At 40.6% G+C, this 17,067-nt stretch overlaps 1 protein-coding gene across 9 annotated transcripts in view; it reads left to right on the forward strand.

The window, feature by feature from the left end:
• msi2b (musashi RNA-binding protein 2b) overlaps window positions 1-17,067 on the forward strand; it is a 225,078-nt gene that overhangs the window by 52,092 nt on the left and 155,919 nt on the right. For all 9 annotated transcript variants that reach the window (XM_018701510.2, XM_018701503.2, XM_018701534.2 and 6 more), the window contains exon 6: window positions 14,947-15,039. In XM_018701510.2, coding sequence (XP_018557026.1) covers window positions 14,947-15,039 — 93 coding nt within the window. The remainder of the gene's footprint in view (window positions 1-14,946; window positions 15,040-17,067) is intronic.

The following is a 17,067-nucleotide window of genomic DNA, read 5'->3' on the forward strand; positions in this document are numbered from 1 at the left end:
AAACCTAAAAAATAACAACACACAATATCTAACCTAGTGAAATACTGTATACAGGTGTGTGTGTGTGTGTATGTATATGTGTGCAAAAACAAAGGCAAGATGGCTGATTCAAAATGGCTAGAGCTATAGGAACTATATACGAAATGGTGGAATGAAAAGATGGTCATTGGGACTGACTGTGTGGCATGTGGGGGACATAACCTTCAGTTCTGTATGTGTGAACAGGCTAACATCATAAAAACCATACCAACAGATATAACAACAAAGCTCAGGGAATACACAGAGTCAAATCAATACAATACACTGGTAATACACTGGCAAAGTAAGCTAGGTCCAGTTTCCAAGTCTGATGTTTTGTTTAAAGTCCATTAAGCTGCAGTTGTCCAGGCCATGTGGCATCAGTGCGTCTGAAAAGTTCAGTGGTTGCTGCTTTGTTCTCCTTGTAGAGTTACTCTGTAGGTAAAAATTCAGCTGGCAGACTTTGTGTGGTACCTGCTGGTGCTTGGTCTTAAATTCTTAGACAAGCTCTTGCGTCACTTCTGTGCTGGTGAGAGGCTTTGTTCCTACGCTTTTGGAAGGGTGATGAGCAGGAGAACAACTCCTGCTCTCTCTTGAAGAGCAGAAGAGAAGAGCAAAACTCCTGTTGTCTTGATGAGCAGGGCAGAGAGGACAGAGAAGAGATGAGAACATCTGGATTTGTTGGCCTTCTGTGGTTGTGTGGGTTGCAGCTGTTCTCTGTCAAGAGCAAAGGTAAAACAAAGGGTTAAACGTGTTGACTTCAATACCGGCAACTGTTGCTCATCTAATAATGGTTTGGGCATTTTGGAACTGATGAATGTTCTCCTGCTGACTGTGGAATCAGGTCAGCCATTTTGGAAGGTAATGATGAATGAGCTGTAATGTCATTTATGTTGGAGGACTGTGATAGACATTCCATACATACCTGAGAAAGACTGTGAGATATAGTTGAAATCTAGAACAAGCTAGTTGATGGACCTTTCAGTCTAGATTATTTTGTGACAGTGTTCCACAAGGTCAACAATGAAACTTTCAGGCTCAAAATGTTGTATTTGTAGTTAAATAAATGAGAATATTGCCTGCCCCTCACTCTAATGGAAATGTTACTAAAAATTACTTTATCTTTCTTCTGCAGTAATTAAGCATCCTGGACAAATTTCATTTAAAATTTGCTCTTAATGACTCTGAGTGTGGGGAAGAGTACATTTTCTTAACATCCACAGATAAAAATAAAATAAAAGTTTATTGAGCAGCTTCTGAACTGCTGAGGAGAATTATCAAACCCAACCTGATGAGGAACATTGATTAATCCCTCACTGCTCGCAGAATTCAATATCTTATGAAAGAGCAGTGCAAGCTCAGATCTTGCTTTCTCATATCCCTAAATGGCAACTTGGGGAAAGAGACTGTGTGTAATGCATCAGGAAACACAGCAGGAATGGGAAAATAGACCGTTTAAAAATGTATATGGCTTCAAGCATAGTAGTGTAGTAATTTGTTAAGTGCTTATAACTTCCTTGCAAAAGTTTCCAAGATTTCCCTTGAAGCAAAAGCTTAATTAGCATATTAATTTTTTAGAATGGCTTTGAGGATCATCTTCTCAATTTTTCCTTTTTTTCCTCAAACTCCTTCTATTAATGTTAAAATATTTTTTGTTGGTCGGCTTATTATTAGAAGCAGGACCTGAGCTTAGTTTCCCTGAGGTGGGAGCTGCAGATGAGGTGTATCCTCCTCTCCTCTGTAATTGTAAGGCTGCTATAATTTGTGCCTTTTATCGATCCTCATCACTGTACAATCAGCTGTTGAGTAGAGGTGGTGGAGCATAAAGCTCAGCCAGTCAGTATTAACTGAGTTTATCACACCTCTGAGTGTTAAGATCAAGGAGAAGCCATGTTGTAGTTGTACAACAAGGACACAGCAGTGCAAGACCCTGCAGCAGTCATTTGATTTGTCACTGAGGTTTAATGTATCAAGAGGACAGTGAGGCTCTTATGTTCAGTACAGTCAGTGTCTACAGACACTACACTACCTGTCAGAAGTCCGCAGTTCAAGTCCAGGTAATGACGAAGGTCAGTGGTTAACTGCAAAGAAAAAAAGTAAAGTGGCTGAATTGATTAATATGTATTGAGTTAACATACTGGTCAGGCATTTTTTGCACACAAGACAGTAACATCAGTTGACTGGGCATCCAGTAAAACTGAACTCATGTAAATGTGATAGAAAACAGGCCTGTTTCAGGGACGAAGACACTGGTCAACTTCCAGCTTCCTGCAGCAGTGGGAGTGAATGAAGCTTTGGAAGTTAATGCAAACAATTCCTACAGGTGAGCCAAGCAAACAAACTGATTCATTATTAGGACAGTGCTGTACTGCAGGAAGTAGCTCTGTATACTGCTGTCAGAATGGTGAGAAAAAGGAAACAAAGGAAGGCAGACTGGTTGGTCAGGAGTTCATCCAACAGAGAGACAATGAAGCAAAACATTAGAAGAACAGAACCAGACGGAGGAGCAGCACAGTCTCCAGACTTAAAGCCCATGGAGCTGGTTTGGGATGAACTGGACAGACAGAACATATCTGTGGGATCTTCTGCAACAGTGTTGGGACAAACATTCTGAACAATGTTTCATTTCCATTGTAGAAAGAACATCTGCTGATCAACTGCTGGATGAGTCAGAAATTTAGACAAAATTTAAGATTTAAGATTCAATGAATGGAAAAAAATCTTTTATTTGCTCATTTATTTGTTCAATGTACATTGTGACATTACGCCATGTAAATTTCAGTAAAATGGAAAAAATGGAGGTTAATAAATCCTTTGACCAGTAGAGTATATACTGTCAGTATGCCATAGAACAGATGGTGTATTGGTATGCTTTAAATGAATGAAACGACTACATCTCAAAGCAAAAGTGTGGAAAGTAAAAAAAACTTGCACCTGAGAGAAAATTTCAAACCCTGCCAACTCTCTCAGCTCCACACATCCGTTTCAGAAAGTTAGAAAAATTCTCAAACAGATTCCAGTGTTAGAAATGGGAGCATAAAGCATACTTAAAGTTCATTGTAACTGTAATGAAAATGCATCTTGCAACATGCTAATGATGTGCCCCCTCAATCTTTTAACTGCTGAAATTCTGGAGTGAAATGCTAATGTGCTGCACTGAATCACATTAGTACATTATATTAATCATAATAAGCATACATGGTTGTGTTGTATATGATCACATTTCTTTTACAAATCTCTTCAGGTTACAGTATGGATGGCTGTATATACTGGATACAGTCTTGCCCAGTTGTGTGTGTGTTAGGGATGTTACTATTCAGTCAATTCCCGATTCAGTTTGATACTCAATACAGGGCTCACAGTTCGATACATAAGAAAGAATGAAAACTAAGATCTAAGAATTCTTATTTATTTTATCTTAGTGTGAACTGCAAACATAAAATCTCTTATCTCAAATCTCTTGTTGCCACAAAACCCAGTGTCTTACAGTATTTTCCTTATTGTAAATGAAATTCCAGTTGAAAAATAATAAATAATAATTCTGTTATTCTGCAGATTACAGTGCAAAGGAAAGGATACTGTATCAGCCATAATATAAGACAATATTTTCCCCTGGTATGTTACGTTTCCATTTATTACAATTGATATCCTTTTGAATGGAGCGAATATTAGTGTAACTACTGTATTTTAGAGTGTTGCATTGTGGATAGTTTAGCCTAATTATGTTGCTAAGCTAGCAAGTGCTGTCAGTCCGTGTATAGTGAGTTTTTCAGAGTAAATCAGCCCTGAAAGTCTTTGGTTAGTTCAGTTGAAGCTGCAGGAGTTTGTGAAGCTGCTGTAACATGTTCTGCTGCTACAGAGGAAATAAATTAATGACAAGTGAAAATGAGTTGACAGCAGCTCCTGATGTCTTTACTGTAGAAATGAAAGGTGGGATAAATTTGCCGAGATTTAGAGCTGTTACAGATGATGAGTGTGAAAAATATTAACAGTCAGAGAAAACTAATCATGCAGGAAGAATGAGAATGATAGAGGGTTCGACTACAGTCACTCAGTCAGCTGATTAGTGGTCACTAGGAAAGTGAGTGGTCTACAGACGTCCGACTGAACAGAACCTGAAGCAGCCAGATGCCGATACATTATCACAGGCTGAGGGAAGACGAGAAAGTTGGAGTTCAAATCTTTTCACTTCTTTTACCAGTGTTATTTTGTATGGCGCACAGTGCAAGCACTCACAGAAGTGTAAAGGATTACTTCAGGACACGCCACTCACTTCATCAATCACATCACAATACAGTTTTACAGTGTTACGATGCGTATCGTCATGTTTTCTGAATCATGATGCATCGTGCCACGGTGCATTGTTACACCCACAGTGTGTTTTGTTTAGATGGGTTTGTGTATCTTGGCAAATGGGTCTTTCAGTCAAAGAGTCTGCTGCTGTCAGTCACAGTTAGCACCCAGCATCCCAGCACCAGCTTGTTTCTGCCTGCTTCTGATGCACAAATTAGAGTTGGGTGCTTCTGCAGGACTTTTGAATCAGCAGGTTTGTCTGTTTTTGTCGGTTTGTTCAGAAGTCATGCTGTATATGGTTTTTCTTTAAACGCTGGATATCATAATGAAGTGTAGGAGTCATAAACCAGAAGCAACACTAATAGAGATCAGGCGGTGGTCTGGAAACCCCTGAAGAATGAGAGTGTTTCTGTTTCCTTTCAGACTATGCAGTGTGTACTGTATCAGGCTACAGTATTACTGCAGGAAGACGTGGTGGAATCATAGATATGGAAGCTACAGCACAGTAGCTAGTAAGACATTACATTAGTCACAAATCAGTTCTCAATTCATGTTTAGTGTCCAGTTGTCTATGAAAATATCATATTTTATTTCTAATGTTACATTTTTCTGTTTTTTCTGTGACATAGTCAACAGAGTGAATACAATGAATACATACATTTGTACAGGCATGATTTCAGTGTCTCTGTTTTGGTGTGCTTTGAGGCCTTATAGTCCTGGTTGTTTTGAGACTCACATTTCCAGTTTCCAATGAAAGTGTTGAACCTTGCTTAACCTCTGCTTGCTCGTTTTAACATGAACAGTATTACTGAAACTTTTCCTGTTGGTCTAGAGGTTTGGGATGCTTGACATGTTGTGATGTGTCAGTTTGGTTCTGGCAGGTAACCACTGATGGGTGTTATCACCCCCCCTTCATTTCCTTTCTCCTCTTCATTGTATCCTATTTAATATGGGCAAAAAGCCCCCCAAAATAGACAACCACAAACATACACATGTAAACATACACATTTGTCCTTTTAGGCATTAGTCGTTTCTCATCATAATTCATATTCCCATCTGTACGTAAGCAACATGTCAACACAAGTGCGGCCCCTTGCAGTGCTATTGATGTGTTAGTGCTAATTGTAATCAGAGTGAGGAGTGGTTACGCATTTGGGAGTCAACTGCCTCATTCACCTGCTCACTGCCCCACTTCTTCTGTGGTGGGTTGTTGCTCTCATTCACAACACTGATCTACAGTCAGGGCTGATCAGTCAGTCTGTGGGGCTGTTAACAAATCTGCAGGAAAGAAATCAACACAATTGTTCTTCATCAGAGATCCCTGTTCATTCTCAGTCAGTACATCCCTCCTCTGCTCCTGTTAACCTGTGCAGGAGAATTGGCTGAATGCTCCTTTTAACTTTATGACAGCCAGAGATGATTTTGCTCAGACACTGGGAGAATTATTGAGAAGCAGCTGTAATTTAAATGCAATTCTACAACATGCTGGACAGATACCTGAGAACTGGACTTTAACAACAGCAGTCTGAATGAACTGATGTAGACTGTAGTTGGTAGACTGTTCATGATAAAATCATTACTAGGGCTGTACACAATGAGAATTTTGTCAGTCAAATCAGATTTTTCTGGTCAGTATGAATATTCCTCTATTTGTTCCTTTTCTTTTTTTTTAGCCATATAGACTATCTGGCAGTCAGAAAATCCACTGCCATGAGCCTCAGTTATTTCAGTGTTTTCACCACTGAAAACATCACATTTCCACACAGTCAGACAGAGGAAAAGTTGGCGTTGTGGTCACAGATCAGTTATGTACCACAAAGTGTCTCTCCTGCTGGGCTGCTGACAGCGCCGTCAGTCAGACATCGAAGCTGAGGGTATCAGAGCAGCCAACAGAAACGAGTCGTCCTGCTCCACCTCGTGCTGTTCAGTGTCGCTCAGCCCTCTGTTTCCATCACAGTTAGTTGTGTGGGTTTGCTGTGTGTGTGTACTGTGAGGCAGCTAAAAAATGTGTAATGACATTTTGTGAGTCAACTCAGGGTCTTCTCAAGAGCTGCATCAGCATTGATAAAAACAGACTAGTTTGCCTTCCAAATCATGCATTTTTTCCTGCCTTGCCTGCTGCCTGACACTAAACATTATTGGGTAACTTTAGAGCAGGTAGCTCAACACAACATGAACAGTTGTGGGAAGGCATTGACTACTGTTCATAGCAAAGCATGCATCTGTGTTTTGCAGTGCTGAACAGAGCTTTGGCTCACCTAGGTCCTGACCTGTGCAGGATTTTTACTTCTCTGCTGGGTGTATGAGTGGTCAGGTGCTGAAGTTTTCCTGGCCTTTCCATAACATTTCAGGTGTTTAGATTAGATTAGATTAGATACTTTATTAATCTGCACTCGAAATTCACATTTGTATGTGTTTGTACCAATTTGCAGTGGTAGGTTTTGCTTGCAGAGTAAGAGGTGTGCTTCAAATTGGTTTCCACACAACAGACTGTGATTGTATCATGAAAACATTCTTCAAAGTTAAATCCAGTGCTGGGGGTGGATAAGTATATTTATCTTTGTATTTGTCTTTGTCACATGGAGTAATGCACACTTGTGATTTGTTGATGCAGTTCATCGAGAAATAAGGTGTTTGTTTGGATGCAATGGATAACCTGCAGAATAGTCACATAAAAATGAGAGGATATAGAGAGCTGAATCGAGATCAGGATCGTGTTTTGATTCATTGTGCAGCTCTTCTACTAAGATTAATGGAGCAGAGTTGTTGATGACTTTATATTTTGTCTTCTTTTTATGTCTTATGCGAAGCATTTATATTGCCTTGCAGGTGAAAAAAGCTGCAGTTGATGTTTGTGGACATTTTAAAGCATTTGAAGTATTTGTAATTCCAGGACATCCCCCGGCTGACAGGAGAATCTAGAATAATAACTGATGATCACAATATGGAAGTTTTAAGTGCTAGAGTTGAAGGCAACTGGACTTCTTTAAGTTCTCTTGAGGATGTTTCACCTCTTATCCAAAAGGCTTCCTCAGGTGGTTGCCAAAGCCCAGGTATCCAACCCTTGGTGGGGTTGTCACCTTGGAGGTGGTCCTCAGAGTCGTTGACCCACCCTGTCGTCATGTGAGTCAAGAAATCTAAAAGAAGTCCAGCTGTCTACCGTGACCTGGAAAAGAAAATGTGAAATTTCTAAACATAAGAGCTTAGAAGCACTCTATTAGATGGGGAAGATTCAGCTCTGCCCTTTGGGAGAGTTTAGGTTGTTTTGCTGTTGAATGAAGCACACACTGATAAGGATCCGTGTGTTGCAGAGGCTCATCTGATGAACAATCTTAATTAGATCTCTCTCACTGCCTGCATGAAGAAGGATATGAAAAAGAGTTGTCACTCATTTTACTCATTACAAACCCTGTCCTTCCCCAAGCTGCCACTCGCACCAGCCACATCCCGTTTGTGACTACTGACAATAAAACTTCCAAATTATCTAGAAAGGAACACAAAGTTGAGTGAACTATTAGTAGTCTAGTGAAATAACAAATGTAATTTTTAATTATTCAATCACGTGAATTAATTATATTTTTACTTGTTTGGGAATAGTCAGTGGATTTACATTGTGTTTATTATTATATATTACTATTATTATTATTGGACTATCATATTGGAAGATGGTAAAGCCAAAATAAAAAGGGAAGATTCCAGGGGTTTGATGACAGAATTGTGATAGAATTCAAGAAAGTCAAACTTCAGTCGAGTATTCACTATATAAATGGAGGATTGCATTAACTTACTGTAACTTTACATTCATCATACCGCAGTGTTTACCCTAGGATGAATATTATGGGGAGGTAGGTCGCTTTGACTTGGGCCACCTATCATTGGTGAGCATGACTGTCTGTCACACAGGGACAATGATGCGATGAGATTAACCACTGTGTCAGAGTCAGGAGTTTAAAGATAATCGCTGCCTTTGTGGTTTGCTAATTGCATTAGCAGTTTTGGTTCTAATTTAACAAATCATTCAGCCCTAACTTCAACCACTCCAGGCCCTTGAATTGGGTCTTGGTCACAGTTTAGTTCATTTTGTGGAACATAATGAATCACTACATTTTCTGCTTCATTAGTTTGTCTGTCGTGCATGGATTTTGTATCCTGAGCCTCCAGACAAACAATGATCTGCAGGGAAAAAAGCGTCTCCTGAGGGTGTCACAACTAGCCGTCAGCATTTTTAGTCCAGAAGCTGCTGCAGCTTTTCCCTGCCGTCTGTAAGACGTGGTAAAAAATAAAACCAGAGTCCCCTCTCTCCAGAGCTTTTCCCTTCTTGTGTTAATGGAAATGTCAGTTAACATTTCATCTCCTGTGGTTGCATTCTCTTCATTCATTAGTATTCCATCTTCAGACCGTCCTCCTCTGCTCTCCACGCTGAGAGGCTGCCTTTATGTGCTTTGGCTCAGCTGTATGCCGTACATGTGCCACATCTCTGGAGACCTGCACATTATCATTGAGGGACAGATAACCATAACGTGGTCTGGAGGTGGCTGGGCTCAGCCTGCCTCTCTGCTCAATGACAGACCACCTTTTCTTCTGCCGCCTGATGCTCTGTGGAAATGGCCCACCTGTTCGCCTCCTATTGTAGTCGTCCTTTTATCAGCACCTCGCAGCCTGAGCAGCCAGCATTTGAGGTGTATGTGTTTGTGGGTGGATGTGTGGGTGGGGGAGCATCTTTCATGGACAGCCATGACAGCTGACATTCTCAGAGAAGCAAGGGAAGGCGTCAGCACAGGAGACACTGGGATGGAGTCACAGAGGGAAGGATGATGGAGTCTGGCCATAATGGAAGTTGACGGAGGCCAAAACGGCAGCATCAGCAGGAGGAAGACTAACTCCTCCCCCACCTCCTCTCCTCTCTCTACCTAATCTCCTACCTTCTCTCGAGAGCTCCTGGTCTCAGCAGAAATAAAAACACCTTCTCTTCATCACTGCCTGATGTGTGTGCTATTCCCATTTCTCCACCTGCCTCCTGGGAACACCGTTTATATTCATGAACCCACTGTGGGAGTTTAACTTCTCAAGATTGCAAAAAGATGAACCAATGTCTCTGCTTGTGACAACAGTAATTTGTGTTCTCTGAGCAATAAGCTCTGACAAGTAGTGGAATGGGCAAGTTAATGCTTGTTTAAGCCTTCTGTAGGTCTGAACAGTTGTTTTGATCTGGTTTTGTTTTGGTGCACCTACTGGTGTCTGAACACACATATGTACACATATTCTCTCTTCAGTACAGCTTCACAGATGCATCTCTCAAATCTGCACAAATAATTTATCTCATGTACTCTGCTGTCTAGACCTTATTCCCATTTAACTGAATGGTAAAGCTGTAAAGACGCTGCTGTCGTAGCTTAAATATTTCTGTTCATAAACACTGTGTGGTCAGATTCATAATCTGATCAGGGTCTTTGTTGAGTGTTGTCTAGCAGCACAACATAATCATTCAGTGCCTTTCAAAAGCATTACAAAAGACATTTACAGAGATCACATGCATGTAGGTTTTCTGACCTGCTCCTGCTGCGGTTAAGGTTTGGCTAGGTTTAGGTGCAACAACTACTTGGTGAGGCTTAGGAAATGATCGAGCCTGTGGTTAAAAAATCCAGTGTTGACTGTTGGTAAAAGAGGGAAGAGGAACAGCAGTCTCTCATATCAGTTTTATATTAACTGTCCTGAATTTATAGTATCCTACTTATTGTTTAAAAAAGGCCATGAAAAGAACTGCTACATCTTTGTTCCAGAAATACCAGAGTCATAAATAACACGGTTACCACAGGTCAGTGTCAGGTAAATGTAAATGTGTCTTTGAGGGTATTTGTTATGGCTGCCACATATTCATTATATTCACCAGTGAAACAACTCACAATGCAACAGTTCAGAAGACTGAGATCTACCGAAAACAACTCCATGAAGCTTAATCCACACATGGCAGGGCACACTGTGAGCTGTGGGAGCTCAGCAACCTTCCCCCTCTGTTGCACTGCCAGACAGCCCCTCCTGGCATCTGGCAGAAAATCAGCGTTTTCCTGCTTGAACCTTTATAGCAGCATCAGCAATGTCATTCCAGTCTGTTGGCTGAGTCCTTGTTTTCCAACCTGCTCTGAGAGGAAATAGCAGATGTTGCAGCTTTGGTAATGCTTCCTCTCAGTTGCTGCAACAGAGTGGTATGTGTACGAGATGTTGCATATTTACCCTGCTTATCCAAATTCAGTCCTGCGGTCTGCTGTGATATACATTCATATCCTCAGTGACAGAGAATATAACAGCAGCAGCAGAGAGGCCGGACTGGAATGTTACCGCTATAACTGTCAACATTTATTGCAATGTCAAGAAAATGATAATTTAATACAAACAGAGCTTCAGCATGGGCGCACCACCACTGACACTGTGGCTGATCTTCCACAACGAACTGCACTAAGAGTAGCTAACGGATACGTACAGTAAAGGAGCACTGAAGAAAGGAGTAAAATGCATCAAAGGAAATGCTTCTTGGATCATCCAGCAGCATCTGAAACTGTAACTGTCTTAATCTAACAATTGCACGCACTTCATACAGCGATCAGTGAAGTGCACGGAGGTGTGGCAGTAACTCTCCTTTCATTCTTTACACAATTACTTCTGTCACTTTTTGTATGAACATCTGAGTGCAACACCATGAATTCCTTAGAGGTGCTGTTAACCTTATTTAGAGATGATGATGGATGGAGGGCTGAAGCTGGGAAGCAACATCAGTGTCTTCAGGTGCCATGTGCCTCGTTCTGCACAGCTGCAAAGACAAACAGGGTCTCTGTCATTCTGTCTTCTTTGTTAGGACCCGTAGTGGAGATAGATATATAAAATTTAGTATACAGGGGAGTGAAATTTTGTTTCTTCAGTGCATTGATATTTGTCTGTTACTTTTCTCAAATATAGCTCCTTGATGATGATATTTCCAGATTTTGTGGAGTCATAGGACTGCAGGTCCTGGCCAGGAAAAGCCTGGACTCTGTGATCAACCCTATGTTAAACTCAAACCTCTCAACTGCTTCTTAATGTCAAGAGAAATCATTCAAGAGAATACTGGTGATAACCAAAGTCTTTTGAACAATGGGTTTTATTTAGATATCACAAGCTGTAATATCAATAAACACAAAGGAGCAGATAAAGATGGAAAACAATAGACAAAGACAGAGAGAGACAGACAGAAACAGAGTAGAATGTCTGTGTGCTCTCAGGCTTCCAGTTTTTAGCAGCACTTCTTTTTAAAAACACAAAAACACACAAAGGACCACTTCATACTTTCATGAGGCTCATCAGCAACTCTGCCCTGAACTTTGTAGTGTCAAAGCTCACCACTACCAACTCTCATACTTTCACCATTTAGGTCAGTCACAACCTTCAGAGCCTCACCATTATGTACATACATATGTATATGTATATACACCAACCCAGCTTCATGTCTGAGAAACCTCCCCTGCCTCATCAGTTTCCTTTTTTTAAATATAATATTAAATAAAGATTTTGGGTGGAATGGTATTTACTATATATGATGGGAACTCACATGCAGTGGTCATTTGATTATATATATATACTTCAGACCCCTTCACTTTTTACATATTGTGTTGTAGATTACATTTTCTGAAGACACTTCAGCATTGTCTTGGCTGTATGCTTCAGGTCATTGTTGTGCTGAAAGGTGAACCATCACTCCAGTCTCAGGTCAAGTTCACTCAGCAGCTGGTTTTCATCCTTCCCTAAATTCTGACCAGTCCCACTGTCTCTGCTGCTGAGAAGCCCCCTCCATAGTATGATCCTGACACCACCCTGCTTCACTGATGGGGTAGTATTAGCCAGGTGATGAGCAGTGACCAGATTCTCTGGTCTGATGAGTTCAAAGACAGTTTGATCCACTGGTTCTAATGGTCCTTGAGCAAGTTTAAATATCTGTAGATGATTTGATGGATATGATGCAGTTCAAGTGTATGCAGTTTGTTATGCTGTATATCTAACTCAGCAGAACTACTGTACACTGGAGGTCTCTGAAGAGTGGATCTGTCTGATCTGATTCTCATTTTGATTCTGATGAGATACTCTGAGAATACATGAGTGTGTATTATTAGAAACACTCTTATACTTCAGTGAAGTGTGTGTTTTGGAGTGAAGTCACTGTGCTGGCTAGGTTTTAGTCCAGAAATGATATTATTGTCTTTAAATCCAGCCATCATGTCACCCTGCCCCTCAGTAAAGCCGGTGCAGTGACAGTCATTGTGCTGGTAATTAGGTCAGTGTTGTAGAAAACCTATATATTTGTCCCATGGTGAATGTGAGGTCCTGTGTGGTCTGCTGCAAAATAGAGGACGTTAATTCATTCTCTCACCTCACTTACACACTGCTAACTCTCCAGTTGGCTATTTATTGTAGCTGCAGTCATAATAGTGGCAGTGGCTATCCTCATCATTAAGATGAATGGTGTCTGGCTCCAGCACTAGTATTAGCCACCAAATGAGCTAATGGTGTTTCTCTGGAGTGAAAAATGACACCAGTAATTCTCTGCAGGAACCACGGAAGACGGTGAAATTGAAGAGGTGTGATATTCACTCCCATACTGTCCTTACCAAATGGCTCTTAGCAATGCCTGGATTTAGTTATTCATTGCTTTTAACTTTGCTGTTGCTTGTTCTCTTGCATAGTCTCACACATGCAGGGTAGAGAATTTCATTAACGGCCTGTTTCTCACCTGCTTCCTCTGAATGCTTTCACAGGATCTCTGGTTTCTCAGATCCTACTTGGGACCCAAGTCAGTTCAGGTCCAATTTATATTCAGTTAATTGGGGTCAGATATGGTGCCCTGATATTGTGCACATTGGGTTTAGGTTTGTTTTAGGGATGTGCACGAATAATTGATTAGTCGATTAATTGACACGGTAAACATAGTTGTTTTTAAGAATCAACTAATTTTTATTGGAAGTTTTAATCGGGTAAAGGTGGGAGGAAAGACGCGGAACTAATGTTCATGGTTCTGTTTCTGCCAAGTGTTTCTTCTCTGCTCGCTCTGTATGGTGCAGGTAAAAGACTGCAACAGATGTCAGCAATAAAATTAAGCGAATTACAGTACTACGGTTGTGGGGTGGGGGGGGGGCTTACAGAAAACACTGGATTTATAGTGCCAAAATGCTCATGTGGCAGCTAATGACAGGAACAAAGAACAAATAGCTTTGGTGACTTAAATGACTTCTGACGAAATGCAGCTACAGCTCCGAAAAAGAATCTGATGGAAGCCAAGAAAGTAGCAATAACAACTGATGCATGGACAGCTCACACATTGGATTCTTTCACTGTTACCATTACATGGACGGTGACTGGAACATTTCAGGTTCTGTGCTTTAGACTCTCAGCACAGATGAGACACTGCTGAGAACTAGTCTGAGGTGTGTTGTTAATGAGTGGAGCTTGGGAGGTAAAGGTAGTACATCTGTACACTACAGTGCAAGAAACATGACATAACAACATATTATTATTTTGGTTTGAGTGGAGGGCACATGTTAATTATGATGTCACGATTAATCAACTTAAATTGGCTCGATTAATCAACCAGAAAGTAATCAAAATGCCCATCCTGATTTTGTTTTCAGTTGGTCAGTTTCTTATCACATTTAAAATTTTGGACCCACGAAGACCTCCAGTATTAGAGTTGACAGGTGTCACTGATCTTGTCCAAGGTGACTTACAGCAGAACAGACTGACATGCTGATGGACACCAGTTGAATGAAAAGTGGTAAAATACAGTGAAACGATTTTGCATCATTCCCTTCATTTTCAGCTTCACCTTCAGTAGATATTACCATGACATTCGTTACGTTCACGCTGACAAGAAAACAACAAATACATTGCTAGGGTTGGCTATCATTCTGATTTTTCACCAAGGATGCCAGTATGATACTGAAGCAGTCCCTCAGCACGTTTTTCTACATCTTTTTTTCATTCATCTCAGATCTCAGAGAATAGAGCCACTCTAGAACTGTCCTACAGCTAAGCTCCTGCGTGTATGAGTAGCACGTTATGTTTCAACAGGAAAGCCCTAAACTCCCAGTGATTAAGCGCACTTGATCGAATAAGATAGATAGTTTTCACCACAGTACCCATCACATCACCCAGCTGGGTGGCTCTGCTGCAGAGTTCTTTCTGATAAATAATACACTGCAATTTTATGGCCTCTACTCCAGACTGCCTAACTTTACTGCATACCAGGCATGCCATGCCACTGCACTCACCTGTCACACCAAAGCTCCATCAGTTGTAACACCACACAATTTCTCTCTCTGGAATTGCCTGCATTCACTGTCCACTTTTTGCTGTCTTGGCACTGGCAAAGCCTCTTTGGTATTGATTGGCCCTTAGCATCCCAACTTTATATGCTCCCTGTCTGTCTGTCTGTCTGTCTGTCTCTCTCTCTCTCTCTCTCTCTTTCTTTCTCTTTCATGCACGCACGCACGCACACACACACACACCATCATCCATGATGAAGCAGTAGATATGATGCTTTATTCTTACTTTGTTGTGTGAAATGTTGCTAACCCTCCTCATTCTCTTTCTCCCTGTGTCTTTCCCTTCCTCCAGATGGTCACGAGAACAAAGAAAATATTTGTAGGAGGATTATCAGCCAACACAGTAATTGAAGATGTGAAGCAGTATTTTGAACAGTTTGGCAAGGTAAGACCATTTGAGTGTTTCCTCCTCTGGCCTTCTCTGTGTCTGTGTGTTAAAGGGCCTGTGAGGCTGTATCTTCTGAAGGTTTAAAGCAGTAATGAGGAGTGTAGTGCTGAGAGGCAGCTTGCTGCTGATTCTCTAGTGAGTTTGATCCTGGGAATGTTGTGGGAACATTGTGTAAACTCAGCCAACAGAATAGACCTGGTCAAATGAGATGTGTGTAGTCTGTCCATAGAAGAGTTCTGTCATTTAGCTGTCCAGAGTCAGTTTAATCCCTGAAGTGTGTATGTTGTATGTGTCGACCTCTCAGTTTATCTGTATATGTCTATTTTCTGGTTTTCTCTCAGACCTGCTCAGGTCACACACGTCACAACACACTTACATACACACACTTACCCTCAGAACTGTGGAGAGGGAGATGAGGAGGAGAGGACGTAAGGAAATCTCAGCACTCTGGAGGTAGATATTAGAGGACATGGTACATGGGGAGGAGGGGGTGATAATTTTTTGTATTATTTTATGTGCTGATTATAACATGGTGAGGAACTACTTTGCTTATGTCCTACCTTGTCTTTGGTGCTGAAAGGATCCAGATGTTATAGATTTGAAGAGGTCCAATCTAGTGATCCCAGATAATGAGTGGTTGGTGTCTTTGAATGTACAGAGGACACAAAAAGGATACAAATGAATCTGCTGTCACAGTGTCAGTGACAAGTCAGTTCTTTCTTTAAGCACTGAGCTTTTTAGTATTGGTTTGAATCCATGCAGCTGCAGATGTGAAAATGACCTCTGAGTGAAGCAGTTGTAATGATTTAAAAACTATTTGTGATACAAAAATATTGTCACTATGAAACTCCTCAAAGGTTTCTGGTGGCTCTTTGGCGTTAAAGGTTGTAACAAGGCTCTGTGTGTAAAGAAGGAAATTCATGGAGGAAGATAAAATGGAAAAATGCCATGTCAAGTAATGGCATTACTTTTTTTTTAAAGGATAATTATTGTCTCATTGGTACAGCATGGGTATTTATATAGTTTTTTACCCATACATTTCAATCCATGATATTATTGTCTTTACCATCAGCGGAGATAATCGAAACCACTTTCTCTGGAGGTCAGACTGAAAGTGAAGCACATGATAAGTTGCTAATAATCCATCATCTTTTCTAAATAAGTCTGTCTGTTTGTTGGTTTGTTTTCAACCTGTCTGACTGCTCGAGTTTCTTGACCCATTGGACTTTTTAATAATGATGTCTGTAAACAACTAGAGCTATTAACTTGGTGAGTAAAATATTATTCGTGTTTGGAATATTATATGGGTTATGATAGAAGTTGTAATAAATCGTGATTCTGATAATCTGCAGCTGTATGCGTGTGTGTGTGTGTGTGTGTGTGTGTGTGTGTGAGTGAGTGAGTGTGTGTGTGAGTGATGGTGGGTAACTCACCTTGGAGATCAGACCCTTTCCTTCCCCTTGGCCAAATGCTGTGTCATCTTAATTGCGATGGCAGCAGCTATGGCATTTTATTTATTTATTTATTTATTTTGCTAATTGATTCCTAGGTGCTGAGGTAATCAGTTCTATGTTAAAATAGAGCGTGTGGCTGAACATTCCAAGTAACTAGAGAGACTTCTGTTCTGTGTTGCTGCTTTCCTACTGAATGATTCAGCATAACAGTGATTTCAACCTTCAGAGAAGTATAGACAACATTTAAATTCCGTTACAGGTGGATTATTTCAAAATGTGTTACTTTATCTTTGCAGATGGTTTTCATTTTATTTTTATTCTTTGATTCAAGATCCACAATCATTATTTAAAAGGTTTTTCCTCCATGCATTTATCACAGCCCCAAATACATGTTTAGTTTGTCCATCAGTGATTAAAGTCCCTTTACCAGACATTGCTAATGCTGGCATTTATCAGCTCTGTAAACTTTTGTCATTGCAAGCTGAACATTTGTGTTGGTATTGATGGGTGGGAAGCCTGATCAGCACACAGTTCTGATAAACAGAAAATTTGATGACCTGAGAGAATGATC

This window comes from Lates calcarifer, linkage group LG21, assembly GCF_001640805.2.
Source record: "Lates calcarifer isolate ASB-BC8 linkage group LG21, TLL_Latcal_v3, whole genome shotgun sequence".
Taxonomy (NCBI): domain Eukaryota; kingdom Metazoa; phylum Chordata; class Actinopteri; family Centropomidae; genus Lates; species Lates calcarifer.